Source organism: Panthera onca (genome assembly GCF_046562875.1).
Source record: "Panthera onca isolate mPanOnc1 chromosome E1 unlocalized genomic scaffold, mPanOnc1 haplotype 2 h2.Chr16_ul_1, whole genome shotgun sequence".
Taxonomy (NCBI): Eukaryota; Metazoa; Chordata; class Mammalia; order Carnivora; family Felidae; genus Panthera; species Panthera onca.
The window spans coordinates 1,056,574-1,080,477 of NW_027675808.1; the positions used below are offsets into that span (position 1 = coordinate 1,056,574).

Here is a 23,904-nt window from a genome sequence, read left to right on the forward strand (position 1 = left end):
CATAGTTATGTAGGCAATACAGGACAAAATAGGGTGGAATCCGTTGATAACAATGAATGAATTCATTGAAAAACACTCAGTGCCACGCGCACTCTGTGTCGACAGTGTACTAAGTACTGGGGGTACAAAGAATACACAGGGACTGTCCCCAAGAATCTTTCATACTGGAAGGAGAAAAAGATGGCCGTTGATGGGAAAACGTATGTGAGCCATGCTGGCATCAGTGCAGCAGGGTAACGAGCTAGGGGGTGACAAAGTAGGGGATGGTTGTGGAATAGAACAGATTTGTCGTGGACAAGGCAACAACTTGCTTGTGTTGAGTTTCCACGTTCATCTTGATGAAGTTTTGGGGAGATGGTGGGGAGTCGGGAGCCGACGGCCAAGAAAGAATTCTTGAACATGTCTTTGGTGCAAAAAGGCGATTTTATGAAAGCACAGGGACAGGACCGTGGGCAGAAAGAACTGCACTGGGGTTGTGAAGAGTGACAGGTTATATGCTATGGAATTGGGAGGTCAAGTCAAAAGGGAAGTCTCCAGAGGGACTGTGATATGTGAAAGAGGACTCCTAAGATACCAGAGGCCTTGCTATTGTCAAGCTAAGGTTGTTTTTCCGTCTAGCAAAGCATTAAGACAGTAGGGAGTTCCTGGAGAAATATTTTATTTGCCTGCCTCAAGTATCTGTCAATAGGCTGCAGGTTATAAGGAAATTTAATTTTACCTGAGATTTCCTTCTTGCCTTTGTTCCCCATATCACTATGGAGGGGTGATGTGGGGGCTCCAGGAAGCTGATTCTGTAGGTTTCTGGCGATTAGGCTATTGATAAGATTGCCTTTTTCTTGTAATTTACTAAGATATTTGTAAACTGATGGAAACTCCTATCTTGCCCGACTGAGATCTCTTATCAGTTAACCATTTGTTTTCTTTCCTTTCCTTTGTCCTCGAGCAGCCAGAATCACACATATCCCACCTGGGGCGGGGGCATGTGCTAACTTGTATCTTGCCCTCAACTTGCCTCATGCTCCCTCATCGATCTTACATGACAGAAAAAGGTAATTAAAGAACCAGAGCTAGCTGGTATTGAGAATAAATTAATACTCATGTCATGTGTGTTATGCCCAGAATTCGTGATCCCCAAATACCGCCAGGGAGCCGAGTCCGATGTAAAAGCAAAAGAGCCTTTATTCGAGCTAGCTCGAGCTCAATCCCCTACCTGCACTGATGCAGAGGTGAGATACCGGGGAGAGAGAGCCAGTTTCAAAAGGACAAAGGTTTTATTGGGGCCTAGGGGCAGTTGGTGAGGTAATGGCTGTGGCCTCAGCTGATTGGCTGGGGAAGGGTCCTGGGGAAGAGTGCTGTTAGGCAGGTGGGGGGGGGGGTTACTCAAGGGGAGGAGGTGTGGTCAAGGTGAAGGACACAGAACAAGATGGAGTCAGCCGGCGTAGGCCCGCCCTTTCAATGTGGTTTGAATAGAGCTGTACTACTAAAACGAATTCACAGTTAACTTCCAAAAAATTATCACAGTACAGTAAGTGTGTATTGGAGGCTGGGCTCCTTGTTTGGGGCCAAACTTTTCTTTTCTTTTTTCTTTTTAACGTTTATTTATTCTGAGAGAAAGAGAGCATGCGCAAGGGAGATGCCATCCCGTGAATTCAGTCACGTTATTACCTATGTGACTTAATTACTGGGGTGTTTATAAGTTGAAACAATATTTTCTCCAGCATTAAATAAGTTTGTAAACCTTTTGGGCCCCAGCTGAGGTGGATTTATCTTGAACTGACTGAAGCTTAAACTTCAGGTCTTCTCACTTACATAGGCCCCTTCCGAAGTCTTGGGAGGGACCCTCGCAGTTCCTGTACGCATAATTTTGCATGTTTTGATGAGGCAGGATTTCCCAAAGTAGATGAGGTCCAGACCCTACAAGGCCTCGATTCACCCCTGGGTTTCAGGTAATTCTATCTCAGTAAGTTTTTTGAATGAAGCCTCTTAAGTTATTGATAAACACTGAGTGAACACGTTAGCGGTGTGGTAAAGTCTATTTTGAATCTGAAATCCACCTCAAAGCCATGCCAAGAGTTTATTAATAAGGTACCACTTTTTGAATGGTAGTAATAATCCTATTTCTTTCAGATGAAATCAGGAATGAAATATATTATGGAAAACCAACAGTGGTTGATAATCCTAAATGTTAAGTATACTTTTTTTTTCCTGACTTTAAAGTGCTTCTCCTTCATTCACCTACACAGGTGCAGACCGATGGCTTATTTTAAAAAATTCACTTCATTGCTTCTAACAGTACGAGCTCCATGAGTTTAGAAGCCGAAGGACTCTACGATGTAGAAAGGCTGTACCTTATCGGGATAGAGCACATTCACATGCTGGCTCGTCTGTGGCGCATCAGTATTGTGCCAAGAACATAAGCTCTAAGGGAGAATAAGGAAAATCTAAGCCTTACCCCTTTTGAATTATTGTTGAGAATATCGTTGAGGTAGGTGTGGCCACCCTCTGAAGGCAAAGTCGAGCCGCAGTCACAGAGATGCCCTAACGCTCCCCCAGTCAACCGCCATCTGCTTCCTTTTAGACGGCTGCGTGCCCACACAAGTTGACACACTTCAGGATATTGTCATCGCTTTTTGGTATGTACTGGAAATCCTGACAGCTTCTTCTCAGATTCAGAAAGGCATCAACGTTAAGGATGAAGATGACAACTCAGGGCTGTCCTTTTGGGGTGATTTAGGGTAACTTTTATTATTTTCCGTGTGTGGTAGTTCAGAAGCTTTGCGATAGTCATACCCAACTGTTACTTTTCTTCTCCCAGCTGCATCTGATTCTTCCCACGTATATGCCAAGGCATCTTCTTTCTCTGGGAAGCATGGTAGTTGCTCCTCTGCCCCATATCATTTCTTTAATACCTACCTCTGTTAGGTATTTACTGCGCTCCGGCACTACGCTGAGACCTTTCGCTTGTGCTGCAAGTAAGACAGTGTGTCTTAAACTCTTAGAATAGAGCTTGGCACGTGGGAAATGCTCCGGATGTGGCCCCTCACACGCCACTTCATTTTCGTTTTTCCAGCAACTCTTGTGATACAGGTAGTATCATCCTCATTTCGGGGATGAGGAAGTTGAAACTCAGAGACATCGGGTGACTTGCCTAGGTTCACACTGTCAATAAGTGACAGAACCACTTAAGAAGCTTCGAGAGTAATACAATTCCGCATTCCCTGGCACTAGGTAGGACCTGAATGACAACCGGCCTTTTGGGCGTCGTCCCTTGGAGTCAGCTTCTCACTGGAATAGGACCTTTCGAGCAGGGAGCTCCTTTTCCCTATGCTTCGGGAGCTCCTGGCCATGCCACCTATGGGCATCCCCAGGCTTCCTGCTCACCGCCTGGTGCAAATATCACATCGTCACTGCTAGGCACCCACTCTGTGCCCAGCCTTATGCTAGGTGCTTTGCACATGCTCTTTCCTTTAATCCTCAAATTGCCTTATGAGGTAAATGCTGCTAAAAAGACTCGGAGACGTTCGTTACTTAAGTCCCTTCACCAGGAAGTGACAGCCAGAATTCAGACCTAGGTCTGCCTGATTCCGGGGCCCTTGCTTCTTGGGCTGTTCCTCACTGCCAGAAACTCCTCTTCAAGGCTGTTCTCAGAACTTGAATTAAAACATGGGCTCACCATTTCAGATTCTTTAGGCTTCGCCCCTCCCCCCGCCCAACCCCTGAGAGAGGATCTACGTGATGCCGTTAGATGTCTTGTATTGAGGAGCTTCGCATGGGGAGTCATGTTCTCATGGCTCATGAACCTATGTAGATGAATAAAGGAAAGGGGTTATTCTATCCCCAAGTACTTCAAACATACTGGAATAGGGTCTAGATCACTCTACTTATTTCTTCAACTGCTTTCCTCCAAGGAGCCAGTTTTCCCTCCATGCCTTGGGATTCCAGCATAGAGAGTTTGGAGTCTGTCCTATTTGAAATGTATTTTCACTGCCTGCTTTGGACATTTTTTCAGCTAAAGCTGTTAGGATTTCAGTACATTCAGGACAGTGGTGACAAGCTTCAGTCCTCAAGTCTTCTCTGTCTCCTCAGTTAATAGAAAGGAAACGTAGCCCATCTGTCTGGACCTCTGTAGAAGAATTTGGAGAAAAAAAAAATAACACGTAAGAAATGTTCCCTTATTTTGTGAGCTACCTTTAGTCTGTCCCGTTGCTCTGCAACGGAAAGCTTTTGCAAAAATACTTGAGTTTTCCTCTTCAAATAAGATAGAGTTTTTTAAAAAACAAAAAAATATCTAGAACAGTATTTCTTCAACTTTGATTATGAGACAGTCTTTGAGGATAACTGTTGTTATGTTTTACTCCCATAAAGATAAGCCCACGAATATCCAAAAGCCAATAGACTGAGTCAGCACACGTTTTATCTGTAAAATGAGGGAATTGAACGGAAATGGAGATGATGTCTAGTGCAGCGTCCACCGTTCGTTCGTATCGCAGTCTGTGGAAAGACAATTGCTGTCGGTCCAGCAGATGTAACCTGTCGGGTCAGTTCTCATTCTCCCCTTGGCTCGGGCACAATAGCTCCATGAAGAGAAGGCGGCACTAAAGACAGGAGGAGATAGGATAACTTGGAGTGGCCTGTATTTTGTTTTCACTACAGATAAACACAGGGCATTCATCTCAGCAGGAGGGCTGCCTGGGTAAGAGGAAGCACCGAGCCGATGGGTATAAGGCCATGGGTGAGCTACCAGGAAAGAGGGGGGGGACAGTGGGGGTAGAGCACTGAGATAGTTGGGGGGAAGGATAACAAACTACTAAATTGTTTTGGCTGCATAATTCTTCATAGTTTTTCTTAATAGGGAGCGGGGGGGGGGGGGGGGAGCAGGGGCGGGGAGAAGTGGGCAGGGGAAGACACACACGTGGAAGAGGTTACTTGCACAGAGCCCGCCAGTAAGCTTGTAGGTATTAATGCCATTTTTATTTTTTCAAAGCCAAAGGACATTCGGAGCCTCAAGGTTGAGGAACTGTGTTTAACCAGACATGTGACACTCACGTTCTTTCTCTTCATAACATTGTCTGACTGGATATTAACTAGTGTTACACAAACCCGACATGTTAATGGGCCTGAAAAAACGTAGAAGAAGGGGCTGGAATAGGAAGAATAGGGGAGTTTCCAAGGCAAGAACAAAAATGCATGGCTCCCAGCCGCACCGCTAACTCCCTCTGACCTCCGTTGTGGAAGAGTTTGAATCTTCGCTCCCCTTTTCTCCACCTACTAACATGTTTGATCTTCTGGCAACTGGTTCTCTATTTATCACAACATGGTTCTTTTTTTTTTTCTTCAAATTGAGATATAGTCCGCATAATAGAATATGCAACATTATAAAGTATATAGTCCAATGGTATACTTTGATAGACAATAATCACTGCTAATTCCAGAACATTGTCATTGCCCCCCTGGAAAGAAATACCATACCCATCAGCCTTTACTCCCCATTCCCCCCTCCTCCCAGGCCCCTGGCAACAACTAATTTACCTTCTGCCCCTATGGATTTGCCTATTCTGGACATTTCATAGAAATGTGTGTCTAGTTTCTTTCACATGGCTTGTTGGCTTCAAGATTTATCCGGTTGTAGCATGTTTCAGTACTTCATTCCTTTTTTTAATGTTTATTTATTTTTGAAAGAGAGCGCACACACAAGCGGGGAAGCGGCAGAGAGAGAGGGGGACAGAGGATCCAAAACCACAGAGCCTGATGTAGAGCTCGAACTCATGAACTGTGAGATGACGACCTGAGCCAAAGTCAGATGCTTAACCGACTGAGCCACCCAGGTGCTCCAGTCACATTTTGTTCATCCATTCGTGAGTTATTGGACATTTGGATTATTTTGACTTTTTGGCTATTGTGAATAATGCTGCTATGAGTATTCATGTACAAGTTTTTGTGTGGTCATATGTTTTTAATTCTCTTGGGTACATACCTAAGAGTGGAATTGCTGGGTCATGTAGTAACTCTATATTTAACCCTTTTGAGGAACTGCCGAACTGTTTTCCACAGTGACTACACCATTTTACATTCCCACCAATGTATGAAGATTCTGGTTTCCCCAAATCTTGCTACCACTTATCATTGTCTCTCTGTTCGATCATAGCCATCTTAGTGAGTGTAGAGTAGTATCTCATTGTAGCTTTGATTTATATTTCCCTAATGACCTAAGACATTGAGCATCTTTTCATGTGCTTATTGGCCATTCATGTATTTTCTTTGGCGAAATGTCTCTTCAAATCCTTTACCCATTTAAACATTTGATTATTTGTCTTTTCACTGAGTTTTAAGAGTTCTTTATATATTCTGGATGTTCTGGATACTAGACTTGTATCAGACATATGATAGTTTTGGGTTGTTTTTTTATTTTTAAATAAAGTCCAGTTTATCTATTTTTCCTTTGGTTTGTTGTGCTTTTTGTGTCATGTCTAAGAAACCGTCGCCTAAATCCAAGGTCATAAAGATTTCTCTCCTGAGAGTTTTATAGCTTGAGCTCTTCCTTCTAGGTCTTTGACTCATTTTGAGTTAATATTTATATATGGTGTGAAGTGTAGGAATCCAACTACATTATTTTGTATGGGGATATACGGTTGTCCCAGCATCATTTGAAAAGACTAGTCTTCCCACGTTGAATGGTGTTGGCACCCTTGTTGAAAATCAGTGGGCCATAAATGTGAGGATTTGTTCCTGGACTGTCAGTTCTGTTCCATCAACTTACATGTCTGTTCTTTTGCCAGTACCACACCGTGATTACTGTAGTTTTGAAGTAGGTTTTGAAACCAGGGCGTGTGAGTCTTCCCATTTTGTTGTTCTGTGTCAAAATCGTTTTGGAGCACCCGGGTAGCTCAGTTGGTTAAGTGGCCGGCTCTTGATTTCAGCTCAGGTCATGACCTCATGGTTTGTGAGATGGAACCCCGTGTTGCAATCTGCACTGACAGCATGGAGCCTGCTTGGGATGCTCCCTCTCCTTCTCCCTCTGCCCCTCCCCTGCTCACACTTTTCCCCACTCACACTCGCTCATGTTTGCTCTTCTGCACGGGTGTGTATGCTCGCTGTCTCTCAAAATGAATAGATAAACTTTTTTTTTTTTTTTAAAAAGATCATTTTGGCTATTCTCGGTCCCTTGAATTGACATACAGATTTTAGAATTAGCTTGCCAATTTTTGGAAAGAAGTCAGTTGGGGTTTGGATAGGGATTATACTGAAACCACAGTTCAATTTGGGGTATAGTGCCATTTTAACAATATTTTCTTCTGATCCGTGAACATGGCATATCTTTACACTTATTTCAATCTTCTTTAATTTCTTTCAACAACGTTTTGTGGTTTTTAGTGTGATTCTTGCACTTCTTTGGTTAAATGTTTTCCTAAGTATTTTGTTCTTTTGAGTACTGTTATACATGGAATTGTTTTTCTAATTTCATTTTTGGAATAGTCATTGCTGATGTATAGAAATAAAGCTAATTTTTACATATTGATCTTGTGTCCTGTAACCTTGCTGAACTCATTTATTAGTGCTAAGGTTTTTTTTCTACATTCCCAGGAATATGTCTTGTGGTCTTCTAGTTACCCAGGAAGATGTTGGAGCATTTCAAAGTCCCTATGGACATCTCATTTCTCAGCTTTTTCCTTTTAGGCTTTTTGTTTAGGCTATTTTTTGTCTTGTTATCAATTGCCTCACATAGCTGCCAGATTAAAACATTTATCTATAATTGTTTTCAAAAAATGCCCCTTGGGAAGAGGCTATTTTAGCACTGTGCAGTTCTCAGTGAGGTCAAGGGCAAGGCTTTCAAGTGAAGTTTTTTAGGGACCCCACTAGACAGGTAAAACAATGACAGTTTGTTCCTTGGGAACGAGGCTTTAAGGAACTTGAGCTCCCTTCTGTTCCCCTGGGATGTGGGCAATTTTTAAGGCTACCATCACGATGGAGAGCAGAGGTTGAGGACAAGTTAAAACAACAGAGCTCACTGTTCTCATAGAAATTAGTAATTTTTTCTTTAATAAATGCTCTCCGGGTTGCTGCAAGCCCATTGGTTAAAATTTCCAAAGTTCTGAGAAAGTTGATTTTGACCATTTTTGCTAGTTTTTTGTTGTTGTTGTTGCTTTTACGGAAGGATGAATTTTCAGACGTCCTTCCTTTCTCATTTTCACTGATTCACCTGTAACAGGGCTTTAAAATGTCTAAAGTCTCAGGGCACCTGGGTGGCTCAGTTAACTGCCTGACTCTTGATTTCGGCTCAGGTCATGATCTTGCGGTCATGGGATCAAGCCCCATGTCAGGCTCTGCACTGGGCATGGAGCCTGCTTGGGATTCTCTCTCTCTCTCTTCCTCTGCCTCTCCTTCACTCACACTCTTGTACTCTCTCTCTCAAAAAATAGAATACAAAAATAAAAAATGAAATCTCTAAAGTCTCAATGATCACAGGCTAATTAAATACTTAATCATGAGAGATGATTAGAGGAAAGGAATAAAAATAGAAAATGTAATTCTTAGAGAAGCTCTCCCAGATGGAGAGATGAAGTTCAGCAAAGTGTTTCTATATTTAATGCTCTCAAAGTTAAGTTTAAGGTAACGGCTATTTTAAACCCCCTTTTTTTTTCATACAAGTTAAATACAGGCTTTGGAGTCAGAACTGAGTTCAGATTCCAGCTCTGCTTCTTGACTGGCTTGACAAACTGGGACAAATTATACAACCTCTCTGTACTTCAGTTTCCTCACTTGTAAAATGGGGTAATGATGTATCTATCACATAAGGTTATTGTGAGGTTTAAATGTGAAATGCTGATCACAGATGCCCTATGGCTCAATAGTATTGGTTGTGATGATTATCCTTATAATTTTGCAAAAGTACAGTGATGATTCTTGAGCAGAGTCAACCTAAAGGCAGATTTTCTTTTCTTTCTTCCTGTTTCCTTCACTTTATTTTTGCTGTAAAGAACTGAGAAGAAAATCTACTCGGCATTTTGGAATAAAAACTTGTGTCAAGCAGTGACAAAAAGTTATTTATTCAACAAGCCTTCACTAAGTAACTAGTAAATAACAAGCACTCTGTCAGGCACAGGGACAAAAATGACAATAGAGTATGGTCCCTGCCCTCAAGGAGCTGGCAGTCCAGGAGATGGATAAGGAAACGGGATCATATGCCACCTAACAAAGGCTGTCATAGGAGAATACACATGGTGGGGGTATAGCTTTCACCATTTCCTCTTAGATTAATCCCTTTGTCTTTGGCCCCCAAACTGAGGAATTGGTCCTATTTTTGTCTTTAACCGGGTGTTTTAAACTGTGGAATTTTTTACATTTCTAGAGATAAAGGAAAAGCACCTAGAATTACAGAGGACACTAGAAACAGTATTTCCTACAGAGCCTGGGCTTCCTACCAGCATAGTCACTTCTAGGATTTTCAGCCCAAAAAAGTTCTTTGGCATATCTTTGCTTTGCTGTCCACGTAAAAAAAAAATTTTTTTTTTTCCTCTTTCTGTTCTCCACTTTATCGTCCAGAGAGCTGGGTAGTTCCCAAAGGAAGAGTGCTTTACAGAATCTAAGGGTGATTTATAGGCAAAGGCAGAAAATGATTAGTTTTCACCTTCCAGTTCCATACCCCCAAAATGAACATAAACTTTCATGGTAGTCATTACTGGAAATGCAGATAATTTTAATTCCATTGCATTTTTCAGAATTATCAGTCGTAACCCTCTGTCAACTGTTGAAGATTCCTATCTTTTTAAGTTGCCAGCATTAAAATATTTGTAAGTATTGCAACAATCTCATGGCTCATGAGATGATTTCTGATCTTTTTTGTTGTCATCAAAAGATTAAGTATTTTGCGTTTTGGTTAAAAAGTCGTAATTTAAATTTTAACTGGGTTATTGAAATAAGCATTATTAGCAAAGAAAAAACGTATATGGGCAAGATAGCCTGCAGAGGAAGGAGTAGTATTGAAGAACACATAACAGACATGGGACTTGTAGATGTAGGTAGAAATACCATTTATCTCAAAGTGGAAAGTGGAGTAAGGTGTATATTAAAAGAAAAAAAGACTAATCAAGAGAGGTGGATGCAATTGAGAATGAAAATGAGGATAAGAGTAAAAAGGATTGTACTGTTGAGCACCAAGGTGATTAATTTGATGATGCACATAAAATGTCTTCATTGGGAGCTTTCTGAAATTATTGTCCATAGCAAGAAAACTCTTGAGCTGACTTGACAAAGAAGCCAGAATTGAAGTAATCACATGTTGCTAAGTATCTTTTTAGGTACAGAATTTTTATCCTTGGGTTCAAATCACGCATGTTTGGGCTTTCTCCTTCAGAGACATGGGATCAACACAGGTGTCACTTACAACAGTTGAGAGCATCCTCATGATGACCGTTGAATTGGAAACACTGTAAGTTGATTTTTCTTATGTGTATTTTCACTTAGTTGTTTACTTAGATTTGTTTTATTGTTTTCTTAAGTCAGATTTATTGAGGTATAAAATTTACTCTTTTTAAGCATACAGTTTGATGAGTTTTGACAAACGTGTAGTTATGTAACCACCACCACATTTGAGACGTAGAACGTTTCTGTCACCCCAAAAGGCCCCTATGTGCCTTTGCAGCCAATCCCCTTTTCTCACCACCAGCCCTGGCAACCACCAACCTAATTTTTGTCCCTATAGTTTTGCCTTTTCTACAGTGTCTTATAAATGAAATCATACAAGGGGCACCTGGGTGGCTCAGGCAGTTAAGCGTCCGACTTCAGCTCAGGTCATGATCTCGCGGTCTGTGAGTTCAAGCCCTGCATCGGACTCTGTCCTGACAGCTCAGAGCCTGGAGCCTGCTTCGGATTCTGTGTCTCCCTGTCTCTCTACCCCTTCCCCATTTGCACTCCATCTCTCTCTCTCTCTCAAAAATAAATGAACATTAAAAAAAATAAATAAACGAAATCATACAGTATGCAGTCTTCTGTGATTGGTTCCTTTCAGCATAATCCTTTTGAGATTCATCCATGTTTGTTTTTTTTTTAACTTTTTTAACGTTTATTTATTTTTGAGAAACAGAGAGCATAAGCAGGAGAGGGGCAGAGAGAGAGAGAGAGACACAGAACCCGAAGCAGGCTCCAGGCTCTGTCAGCACAGAGCCCAATACAGGGCATGAACCTGCGGAACATGAGATCATGGCCTGAGCCAAAGTCGGTCACTTATCTGACTGAGCCACCCAGGCACCCCAGAGACTCATCCATGTTTTTGCACATGTCAGTAGTTCATTTCCTTTTTATTGCCGAGTAGTATTGCAGTTGTGAGGATATACCAGTTTGTTTATGCATTCATCAGTTAATGGGCATTTGAGTTGTTTCTAGCTTTTTGGCCTTTATGAATAAAGTTGCTTAAAACACTTACATGCAGGTCTTCGTGTGAGCATATGTTTTCATTGGGGGAGGGGGGCAGGTGGTAAAATACCTAATGGCAGGATTGCTACATCATATGCTGAGTGTATATTTAACTTTTTAAGAAACTGCTTACCTGTTTTCTAAAGTGGATGTACCATTTTGCATTCCAGCCAGCAGTATATGAGATCTTCTATCTATCCTTTCTTCTAATGTCTTTATCTATTTTTCATAAGGTGAATGTTGGCCTTAAAATTGAGTTGGGAAGTATTCCCCTCTCTTCAATTCTCTAGTACAGTTTGTGCAGAATTGGCATTATTTTTTCCTTAAATGTTTGCTAGAATTCACCAGTGAAGCCATGTGGGCTTGAAGCTTTCTTTGTGAGAAAGTGTTAAACTACAGATTTTATTTTTGTAATAGTGCTACTTAAATTACATACTTTATTTTTTTGAGTAGTTCATGTCTTTCAGGGAATCTATTTCATCTTGAAGTTATTGACATAAAGTATTTTATAATAATCCCTTATTATCCTTTTAGTATCTGTAGAATTGTAGTGATGTCATTCCTCTCATTTTTGATATTGATAATTTGTGTCTTCTCTTGTCTTTTCTTGATAAATCTGGCCAGAAGTTTATCAGTTTTACTTATCTTCTCTAAAAAGTGCCTTTTCATTACACTGACTTCTCTATTTTTGTTTTCCTTTTCAAAAATTTCTGCTTTGATCTTTATCATTCCATTTTCTCTCCTTACTCAGTGATGAATTTCCTTTTCTTTTTCTAGTTTCTTAAAAGTGGACACTGGGGAAGATGAATACTATATGAGCAACATCCCACATGTTGACATGTTGTGTTTTCAGTTTCAGTTGGTACAAAATAGTTTCTAATATCCATTTTGACTTATTTGACCAATAGGGTTACTTAGGAGTGTGTTGGTTAGTTTCTAAATATTTGGAGATTTTACAGATCTGTTAATTTGTTATTTAATTCCATTGTGGTCACAGAACAATATGTTGGATGACTGAAATCCTTTTAAATTTATTGAGGCTTGTTTTATAGCCAATGAATTCTGGTAATAGATGAGAATATGGCCTATTTTGATAAATATTATGTGTCCACTTGAAAGAAAATATGTAGTCTGCTGATTTGGTGTGGAGTATTCTATAAATGTCAACTAGGTCAAGTAGGTTGGTAGTATTTTTCAAGTCTGATGTATCATTACTCATTTTCTATATATTTTTTCTGTCAATTATTGAGAGAGGGATATTGAAATCTCCAACTATAACTGAGTGCTTATGTGTCTCTCTTTCCTATTCTCCTTAATATATTTGGAAGTTCTATTATCAGATACATAAATTCTTAAGTTATGTCTTTTCTAATAGTTGACATTTCTATCACAATGGAATAACCTCATTTATCCCTGGTAATATCTTTGCTTTGAAATTGACTTTGTCCTATAGTAAATATAGCCACTCAAGGTTTCGTTTGATTAGTGTTAGCAAAGCATAATTTCTTCCATATTTTTAACCTACTTATATCTTTGTATTGAAGATGAATCTTATAGACAGCATATAGTTGGCTTTTGCTTTTTTATCCAGTATGACAACTCTATCTTTTAATTAGGTGATTATACCATTTATATTTAATGTAATTATTTATATGCTTACATTTAAAGCTACTGTCTACTCTTTTCTATGTATCCCATCTGTTCTTTGTTTCTTTTCTTTTTCTTTTTCTTCTTCTTCCTGCTCTTGGGTTGATTTAGTACGTTTTATTATTTTTTGGTGGGGGGATAAATAGTTACAACTCAGGTTTTGTTATTTTAGTAGCTGTTTAATGGTTTGTAGTGTTCATGTTTAACTTATCACAGTCTATCTTCAAATGATATTATATGATTTCATGAATAGTATAAGAACCTTACAATAAATAGTGTACTTCCATTGTTCCCCTCCTGACCTTTGTGCTATTGTTTTCATACATTTTACTTTTAGCACACCATATTATTTTTTTTGTTTAAATAGTCAGTTATCTTTTTTTATTTTTGTATTTTTGAGAGAGACAGAGTGCAAGTGGGGGAGGGGCAGAGAGAGAGGGAGACACAGAATCTGAAGCAGGCTCCAGGCTCTGAGCTGTAGACACAGAGCCTGATGTGGGGCCTGAAATCACAGACTATGAGATCATGACCTGAGCTGAAGTCAGATGCTTAACTGACTGAGCCACCTGGGTGCCCCTCAATTATCTCTTTTATTGAAGTATATATAGATCATGTAATATTAAATTAGTTTCAGGTGTACAACACAGTGATCTTTTATATACATTATGAAATGCTCACAACACAGTGATCAATTATATACATTATGAAATGCTCACCACAATAAGTATATTACAGTATTATTGACTATATTCCCTATGCTGTACTTTTCATCTGGTGACTTATTTATTTTATAACTGCAAGTTGGTACCTCTTAACCCTTTTCACTCATTTTGTCCATATCCCCAGTTTGTTCTCCGTATTTACAAGTGTTTTCTCTTTTTTGTTGTTGTTTATTCATTCATTTGGTTTTTTGTTTATTTTTTGTTTATTTTTTACCTTGTTTTATTTTTTATTTTTTAAAATTTGCATCCAAATTAGTTAGCATATAGTGCAACAATGATTTCAGGAGTAGAGTCCTTAGTGCCCCTTACCCATTTAGCCCATCCCCCCTCCCACAACCCCTCCAGTAACCCTCAGTTTGTTTTCCATATTTATGAGTCTCTTCTGTTTTGTCCCCCTCCCTGTTCTTATATTATTTTTGTTTCCCTTCCCTATGTTCATCTGTTTTGTCTCTTAAAGTCCTCATATGAGTGAAGTGATAGGATTTTTGTCTTTCACTGACTAATTTCACTTAGCGTAATACCCTCCAGTTCCATCCATGTAGTTGCAAACGGCAAGATTTCATTCTTTTTGATTGCCAAGTAATACTCCATTGTATATATATACACCGCATCTTTCATCCATTCATCCATCAATGGACATTTGGGCTCTTTCCATACTTTGGCTATTGTTGATAGTGCTGCTATAAACATTGGGTGCACATGCCCCTTCAAATCAGCATTTTTGTACCCTTTGGTTAAATGCCTAGTAGTACAATTGCTGGGTTGTAGGGTAGTTCTATTCTTAACTTTTTAAAAACCTCCATACTGTTTTCCAGAGTGGCTACAGCAGTTTGCATTCCCACCAGCAGTGCAGAAGGGTTCCCCTTTCTCCACATCTGTTGTTTCCTGAGTTATTAATTTTAGCCATTCTGACACATGTGAGGTGGTATCTCATTGTGATTTTGATTTGTATTTCCTTGATGATGAGTGATATTGAGCATCTTTTCATGTGTCTGTTAGCCTTCCGGATGTCTTCTTTGAAAAACTGTCTATTCATGTCTTCTGCCCTTTTCTTAACTGGATTATGTATTTGATTTTTTGGGTGTTGAGTCCTTTATATATTTTGGATACTAGCCCTTTATCAGATTATGTCATTTGCAAATATGTTCTCCCATTTCATCAGTTGCCTTTTAATTTTGTTGATTGTTTCCTTTGCTGTACAGCTTTTTATCTTTTTTTCATGGATGTTTGTTTTTGAGAGAGAGAGCACAAGAGTGGGGTAGGGGCAGAGAGTGAGGGAGACAGAGGATCTGAGCAGGCTCCGCACTGTCAACAGAGAGTCGATGCGGAACTCGAACTCACAAACCGTGAGATTATGACCTGAGCTGAAGTCAGAAGCTTAACCGACTGAGACACCCAGGTGCCCCAGAAGGTTTTTATCTTGATGAGGTCCCAATAATTCATTTAAAAAAATGTTTGTTTGTTTGTTTGTTTGTTTGTTTACGTTTATTTTTGAGAGAGAGAGACAGAGTGCAAGCAGGGGAGGGGCAGAGAGAGAGAGGGAGACACAGCATCTGAAACAGGCTCCAGGCTCCAAGCTGTCAGCACAGAGCCTGACACGGGGCTCAGACTCACGAACTGTAAGATCATGATCTGAGCCAAGTCAGATACTTAACCAACTGAGCCACCCAGGTGCCCCTATTAATTAATTAATTAATTAATTAAGAACATGGACACACACATACATGTATACATGGGGGGGAGCAGAGAGAGAGGGAGAGAGAGAATCTCAAGTGGAGAGAGAATCCTGATGCGGGGTTCAATCCACGACCCTGAGATCACGACCTGAGCCAACACCAAGAGTCAGGCATTCAACCCGCTAAGCCACCCAGGCACTCCTCAGTAGTTCATTTGTACTTTTGTTTCCCTTGCCTCTGGAGACGTGTCTCTAGTAAGAAGTTGCTTTAGCTGAGATCAAAGAGGTTTCTGCCTGTGTTCTCCTCTAGGATTTTGATGGTTTCCTGTCTCACATTTAGGTCTTTCATCCATTTTGAATTTATTTTTGTGTATGGTGTAAAAAAGTGGTTTAGTTTCATTCTTCTGCATGTTACGGTCCAGTTTTCCCAACACCATTTATTGCAAAGACTATCTTTTTTTCCATTGGATATTCTGCTTTATCGAAGATTAGTTGACCATATATTTGTGGCTCCATTTCTCGGTTCTCTATTCTATTCTATTGATCTATGTGTCTGTTTTTGTGCAGTACCACACTGTCTTGATGATTCCAGCTTTGTAATACAGTTTGAAGTCCAGAATCATGATGCCTCCAGCTTTGTTTGTTTGTTTTTTCCCAACATTATAATTCGGGGTCTTTTCTTGTTCCATACAACTTTTAGAATTGTTTGTTCTCGCTCTGTGAAAAATACTGGTGTTTGATAGGGATTGAATTGAATGTGTAGTTTGCTTTGAGTAGTATAGACATTTTAACAATATTTGTTCTTCCAATCCTTGAGCATGGGATGTTTTTCCATTTCTTTCGTCTTCTTCAATTTATTTTCATAAGCGTTCTATTGTTTTCAGCATACAGATCTTTTACCTCTTTGATTAGGTTTATTCCTAGGTATCTTATGGTTTTTGGTGTTTGTTTTTTTTTTTAAATCTTAGAGACAGAGTGTACAAGTTGGGAAAAGGGGCAGAGGAGAGAGAGAGAGAGAGAGAGAGAGAGAGAGAGAGAGAATATCTTAAGAGAATCTTAATCTAATCCATGCTGAGCGTGGAGCCTGACACAGGGCTCGATCTCACGACCCTGAGATCCTGAGCCGAAATCAAGAGTAGGATGCTTCATTGACTTAGCCCATCCAGGCACCCCTTGTTTGTTTGTTTGTTTCTGAGATTCTACATATAAGTGAAATCATATAGTGAAATGATATACATACATATAGTGAAGTGAAATCATAACCTATATAGTTACCAGTTCTAATGTTCTTCATTCCTTTGTGTGGATCCACATTTCCGTCTGCTATCCTTTTCCTTCTGCTTAAAAATATTTTCTTTAGGGGCACCTGGGTGGCTCAGTCAGTTAAGCATCCAACTCTTGATTTTGGCCCAGGTCATAATCTCACAGTTTGTGAGCTCAAGTCCCGCGTTGGGCTTTGCTTGGGATTCTCTGTCTCCTCAGTGCTCTTTCCCCCTTGTACACGCATACTGCACGTGCCCTCTCTCTCTGTCTCTCAAATAAACATTTAAAAAAATACTTCCTGGGGCGCCTGGGTGGCGCAGTCGGTTAAGCGTCCGACTTCAGCCAGGTCACGATCTCGCGGTCCGTGAGTTCGAGCCCCGCGTCAGGCTCTGGGCTGATGGCTCGGAGCCTGGAGCCTGTTTCCGATTCTGTGTCTCCCTCTCTCTCTGCCCCTCCCCCGTTCATGCTCTGTCTCTCTCTGTCCCAAAAATAAATAAAAAATTTAAAAAAAAAAAAAAAAAAAAAAAAATAAAAAAATACTTCCTTTGGCATTTCTACAGTGTAAGCCTGCTAATGATGAATTCTTCCAGCTCTTGTATGTCTCAGATAGTCTACCTTGCTTTTATTTTTGAAAGATTTGGGTATAGAATTCTAGCTTGATGGCTATTTGGTCCCCCTCTCCTTTTCACTGCCTGAAAGATGTTGCCCCACCGAGTTCTGGCTTACATTATTTCCAACAAGAAATATGTTGTCATTGTTATATCTTTGTTGCTCTGTGTGTCATGTGTGGTTTTGTTCCTTTGGCTGCTTTTAAGATTTGCTCTTTATCACTGGCTTTGACCAGTTTGATTATCATGTGCCGTGGTGTAGTTTTATCCGTGTTTAATGGATTAAACTAAACATGTAGTTTAATCCATGTTGTGCTCAGATTTCATTGACCTTGCTGGATTTGTGAGGTTATAGGGTTTACTTATTTGGAAATGTGGGGGCTATTAGTTTTTCAAATTTTTTTTATATCTCCTCTCCTTCGTGGACTCTAAGTATACATATATTAGGCCACTTGAAGTTGTTGCACAATTCATTGAGTTAAGGAGAGGCATGGGGTTTTTTCCATATATGAAATACTGTTATAATAACTTTTTTAAATGTCCTTGTCTGCTAATTGTAGCATTTGTGTAGATTATGGATTAGTTTTTGATTGATTGCTTTTTAAAAAAAAAAAATTAACATTTATTTATTTTTAAGACACAGAGAGTGATCAGGGAAGGGGTAGAGAGAGAGGAAGTTAAATCTGAAGCAGGTTCCAGGCTCCGAGCTCTCAGCACAGAGCCTGATGTGGGGCTCAAACCCATGAACCACGAGATTATGACCTGAGCCAAAGTTGATTGCTTTTTATCCTCAGTATGGGCCATATTTCAGATTTATTCAAACTCTTAGAAGTCTACCCTCTTTCTGTGTGCTCTCAACCCGAAGTGAGACTTTTGGCTTGGAAGGAGTTACCTGTGTATTAAACTACTGATCAGTGTCACCCAGTTCTAATCTCTATCTCATTCTAAGGGTACCATACCCCATGTCATCCTTACCTTTCCGTTGGGCACCTCTGTCCTTCTATCTGTGTATTTATAATATTCAAGAGCAGCAGTTGGCCAACTGGTCCCTACCCAACCATCCAGGCCATGTGCCTCAAGAATTCCTTTTTGCAAAGCCCTGTGATGACTTTGGCCCGCCTCTTCTACCTACTCAAGTAACTCCTTTACCACTAATTTAATTGTCTGTGTTTCCATTTATAGGATTTTACCTAGCCGTATGGCCTGCTGTCTCTGCCAATTTAAAAATACTATTGAGGTTGTCTGTAAGACAGTCAAGCTACATTGTGACAGTGCATGTCTGACAAATGGCACACGTTGTGGTAAGTCCTAATTGCCTGATGATAAATTTGTAAATTTTTATTTTATTTGTGGTTTAACTTTTATTTTTAATCAACAATGATAATTTTTTTTAATGTTTATTCATTTTTGAGAGAGAGAGCATTCACGTGCGTGAGCTGGGAGGGGGCAGAGAGTGAGTGAGGGGGACAGAGAATCCGAAGCAAGCTCTACACTGACAGCAGCAAGCCCCATGCGGGGCTGAACTGTGATATCATGACCTGAGCCAAAGGGATGCTTAACTGACTGGGCCACCCAGGCACCCTAACAATGGTAAATTTTTAAACTAATGATGTCATTGCATTATTTTTACTCATTCAGAGTTCAGATCCCTAAATTTCTAAGAACTATTCCTTTGTTAAAAGTCAGATTCTCAGTTACATTATTAAGTCAACTACCCCCAAATGAAAACCTGTTCACATAGTGCATCACAGCTTATAAGCTGATTTTACGTGCGTTAGGTCTCAGGTGCCCTTTGTCTTATAGGACAGGTGGAGATACCTTTTTGTTTATTTTGTTGTTTTTATAAGTGTGTAAGAGTACAAGTGATGCTGATTTCTGAAAAAGTTTTATTTGGAGCCTCTGTGTTTCTGTGCCCTAACCAGAAGCTGCTACCCAACCGTTCTAACGGATGAGAGGGCTCTTCTATCCTTGGGCTGTCCAACTCTTGTTCTGAATCTTAAGCTTTTCTATCCAAAACACGGGTGCTTTTAGGTATTTTTCTGTTCTTAGGTTTTATTGGCACTAACTTGGTGACTTCCAAAATGTGCTTTTGCACCTGGATAGCTTGAATATGGGTCCCTGTCAATGGTCTAGGGCACAGCATAAATTACACTTTGCTACTTCTATAAGTGGTGTTGCTTATTTTCCAAAACAATGTTTTACCAATTATCTTACTCCCGTCTCCCTTAGAGGTGGGCAGAATAGGCATTTTTTTTTTTATCTCCTTTGACAGGCGAGGAAAAATGAGATCAGAGGTGCCTTAGCCTAGCACTCGAGTCTCCTCTCCCGTTTTGGGTGCTCCGCCAGCCCACTGCTCCTCCTCTCTCGTGACCTTTATCACCTCCTCCTCCGACTCTCACCAGCACCACTAAAAATACTTTTAATTCTTCTGGAAAAACCCAGCTGCACAGTGCTGTTCAGTGGACACAAGCTGTACGCTTGACCTTCATGTAGTTGGAAGCTCTGGATGGTTCTCTCAGTAAAGCTAGAAATCTGGAAATGAAAGGAAATGAAAGCAAAGTAGGCATTTGACCAAAGTTTCTTTATCCCTTCTGCATTTTAAAACCTCAAGTATCATTCCGTTGATTTTTTTTGAACGCCCCACAGTGGCATCTCTCTCATACCTGGAAAATCTCTTAACCTATACCCCACATCTCTGCCCAAATTTAAGCAAAGAACCAGGGTGGACTTAGCGGGTCTTGTGTTTAGTTTTTTCTGTCTAGAGCTTATGTTACGGGAGGTGCGATATATGGGAGCAGGGACCAAGCAAAAGAATTGGTGGGTGGGCGGAGAGGGCGTGTCCAGATGAGGACCTGCTGGTGACGGGTGTTGTCCCGGGCATATGTGATGGTAGCAAGAACTCAAGCCCACTGAAGACGTAGAAGGAGGAAGACTCGCGCTCCCTCTGCCCCCGAAGCAGGACAGGGTGGGGTATGTGAATGCCAGGAGTCGCACTAGAGCTGCACACAGTTTAGCCGAGTATCTTCTGGCCTTGGCTTTTCTTGAGGCCTGGGCAATCGGCCCTTAGGGACCAATGGAATAACTCTAAATATACTTATTCACACTGTGGAATGTTCTGAGGAAATAGCTACTTTTTCAAAACACATCTTTTTGTCCTTTTGTTGTTGCCAATCGTGGGTCCAAGTTTGAGTTCGTCTCCTCTCTAAATGGCGCTCGAGTATTTGCTGATTCTTAATTTGCTTGACTGGGACGTATGACTGTGCATTGACAAAGAGCTGTGCTGTCAGTCTTTCATTATCAAAACTCATCTCTTCTTCTTCTTCGACAGATCAGGAAGTATACCTAAGGAAGGCAGAAGGATCATTCATGAAGGTATTGACAGCTCGAAAGAAGAGCGCCAGCACGGAGCTGACTATTGAGCCAGAGAAGGCGTCCTCAGACATAGATCGTGTCAGTTTGTCAGCCTTTATGAACGAGCAGCTAGACTTCAATGACGAAAGTGATGTCATTAGTGCACTGAATTACATATTGCCTTATTTCTCGGAGGGCAATCTAGAAGACGTAGAATCGACGCTGTTACCGTTCATTAAACTTCTGTTTTCAAATGTGCAAGAGGGAGACAAGCCCGTGGGTCACTCGATGAACGACACAGGGGACCCTTCTCTTAAACCTGGATCCAACAATTCAACTTACAAGAATAAACTGAGAAAACTCTACTTTCTGGAAAATTTGTTAGATGCAGAAATTCAGGAAAAAATTGATGACGTGAAAAAGAAAGAAAAAATGGCCATGCTTATACATTCCAGCCTTTTAGGTCCCAAGTTTAAACGTCAAATCTTTCCAAAGAAATTGGAAACTGCCCAACCGCAGGAGAAGAGCCTAGACGAGGTTGAGAGTGTGGGGAAAAAGTTCCTGAGAGTGAAAAAGGTCATCAAGGGCCCAAAGGGCATACGGAAAAGGCACTTAAAAGAACTGAGACGTCAGAACATCCAGAGGAAACAGAGCGCCCAGCCATCTGTGGAGAACATGGCCAAGGAAAGAAGGCTCAGGACACCATCCCCAGGGGAGCTTCACGTGGCGCACAGGCCCAGCAAATCAGTGGGAAGCTCCTTCAATACAGAGCCTTCGTTCATAGATGAGCACAAGGCAGCGGTCTCTTCTCTCATGAAGCAATACTTTTTGGACAGGCCTTCTGCCACCCCCGCTCCCAAGGAAAGAAGGCTCAGGACACCATCCCCAGGGGAGCTTCCCGTGGCGCACAGGCCCAGCAAATTAGTGGGAAGCTCCTTCAATACAGAGCCTTCGTTCATAGATGAGCACAAGGCAGCGGTCTCTTCTCTCATGAAGCAATACTTTTTGGACAGGCCTTCTGCCACCCCCGCTCCCAAGGAAAGAAGGCTCAGGACACCATCCCCAGGGGAGCTTCCCGTGGCGCACAGGCCCAGCAAATTAGTGGGAAGCTCCTTCAATACAGAGCCTTCGTTCATAGATGAGCACAAGGCAGCGGTCTCTTCTCTCATGAAGCAATACTTTTTGGACAGGCCTTCTGCCACCCCCGCTCCCAAGGAAAGAAGGCTCAGGACACCATCCCCAGGGGAGCTTCCCGTGGCGCACAGGCCCAGCAAATTAGTGGGAAGCTCCTTCAATACAGAGCCTTCGTTCATAGATGAGCACAAGGCAGCGGTCTCTTCTCTCATGAAGCAATACTTTTTGGACAGGCCTTCTGCCACCCCCGCTCCCAAGGAAAGAAGGCTCAGGAGACCATCCCCAGGGGAGCTTCCCGTGGCGCACAGGCCCAGCAAATTAGTGGGAAGCTCCTTCAATACAGAGCCTTCGTTCGTAGATGAGCACAAGGCAGCGGTCTCTTCTTTCCTGAAGCAATACTCTTTGGGCAGGCCTTCTGCCACCCCCGCTCCAAAATCCCCACCTGACGTGAAAAAAGAATCAAAAGACTTAACGTACACCATTTTTGTTTTAGAAGATGCAAATGCTAGAGTTAGAAATATGAAGGCTTTCAGACCAGCCTCACTCCCCAGAAAGACACACCGCTTTCATAAAAGTCGCTCCCATGTGGTCCACAGAACACCCAAGGCCAAACTGAATCGAAAGTCCAGAAAGGAAAGTTCACTCAGTAATAGACAGCTGCTTGCAAAGAGGCCTCCATCCTCTGCAGTCAGGAGCCTCATAAATTCCCCTTCACGAGAGGATTTTTCATCTCCGGGAGAACTGAGTCCTCAGAAAAATCCTTTTCCAGAATTATTTGCTCCTTCAGGAACTTACAGAGAAAACACTACTGTAGAGAACACTACTGCTCAACATGTTTCTGAAGAAAATATTTCTACAGGAAACACTACTATGCCAGAACAAACCCTCCCTGAATTCACAGACCGTAAGAATCTTTCCACTGCTAATTCTACTGTTACTGCAGACAACTCTATGCCGACAGTTAAACAAACCAATGATACACAACGGGAATACCACAATGCGGGCACTGGCTTGCCCCCAAAAGCCACAGGCTTCACTGTGTCAAAGCTCTCGTCCTCAGGTGATCTGTTTGAAATTCAGTTAAACCAGCAGCTACAGTCCCTCATCCCCAGCAATGATGTGAGAAGGCTCATTTCTCATGTTATCCGGACTTTGAAAATGGACTGCTCTGAGACCCAGGTGCAGCTGGCCTGTGCCAAGCTCATCTCCAGAACAGGCCTCCTGATGAAGCTTCTCAGCGAGCAGCAAGAAGTAAAGGTGTCCAAGGCAGAGTGGGATACGGACCAATGGAAAAATGAGAATTATATCAATGAGAGCACAGAAGTCCAGAGTGAACAGAGAGAGCAGGAGTCAAGGGAGGTGAGGATAAATCCCCAAATGTGGGGTCTCGACATTTAGGTGGTTTAGGACATGGACCCAAGCACAAGGACCGGGGGCTCCTAGTCCGGGTCTTGTCTTGGCCACATAATTTTGGCTAAGGCAGTGATCTGCCACTTTGCTCATTTAGGAAACAGTGCCGCTGTTCCCAGAGGAGACAAAAAGAGGACCTAACATACAAGATACATCAAGTCTTGAAGAAAATGCTAATGATTAAGATTACATATCACATTAGATTTGGTATATTCCTTAAGAACCTATAAGCGATTCATCGGAAAGAATGGGGTTTTAGAGTCGTTAAAGAATAGTTAACTTTCATCCTATCTCTGTTTTCTAAAAAAATTGTTCTTTCCCTTTTTTTTAGCTCACAAAAGAAGTTCCAGGCTATGGCTATAACAACAAACTCATCTTGGCAATATCTGTGACTGTAGTAGTGATGATTTTGATCATAGTGTTCTGTCTCATTGAGGTAAGGACAACAATTAATTCAGATTCCCAGACTATATTCCTTCTTTACAGTAGATTCAGAACCCACAAACTGAAAATCAAAGCCACTTTCCCACCTATCACGACGTGATATCCCTCTTCAGTCTGGAGGACTGAGATATGCTTTGTCCTTTTATTGCAAAGTATATTCCAGGGATTTTAAAAGGAACCCCACTGCCGGGAGACATCTGTGGATTGTAACCAAGATAACAAGCCATTAGCTTGTTCTGAG

General features: G+C 41.2%; 2 protein-coding genes across 10 annotated transcripts in view; one reads left to right on the forward strand and one right to left on the reverse strand.

Annotated features, from left to right (window-relative positions):
* The window catches only part of LOC144615267 (leucine-rich repeat-containing protein 37A2-like), a 344,316-nt gene that overhangs the window by 111,690 nt on the left and 208,722 nt on the right, over nt 1–23,904 (reverse strand). The gene's annotated exons all lie outside the window — the stretch shown is intronic.
* LOC145712419 (leucine-rich repeat-containing protein 37A2-like) overlaps nt 1–23,904 on the forward strand; it is a 31,894-nt gene that overhangs the window by 1,880 nt on the left and 6,110 nt on the right. Inside the window, exons 1-9 of one of the 9 annotated variants that reach the window (XM_081794683.1) lie at nt 1,369–1,525; nt 2,128–2,184; nt 4,366–4,537; nt 4,654–4,693; nt 9,717–9,788; nt 10,352–10,426; nt 18,507–18,625; nt 20,653–23,168; nt 23,551–23,655. In XM_081794683.1, coding sequence (XP_081650809.1) covers nt 4,444–4,537; nt 4,654–4,693; nt 9,717–9,788; nt 10,352–10,426; nt 18,507–18,625; nt 20,653–23,168; nt 23,551–23,655 — 3,021 coding nt within the window. In that variant the 5' untranslated portion in view covers nt 1,369–1,525; nt 2,128–2,184; nt 4,366–4,443. Of the gene's footprint in view, nt 1–1,368; nt 1,526–2,127; nt 2,185–2,243; nt 2,486–2,572; nt 2,634–4,009; nt 4,158–4,365; nt 4,538–4,653; nt 4,694–9,716; nt 9,789–10,351; nt 10,427–18,506; nt 18,626–20,652; nt 23,169–23,550; nt 23,656–23,904 lie in introns of those variants that run through there. The other 8 variants (XM_081794682.1, XM_081794681.1, XM_081794686.1 and 5 more) reach the window with 8 other exon arrangements.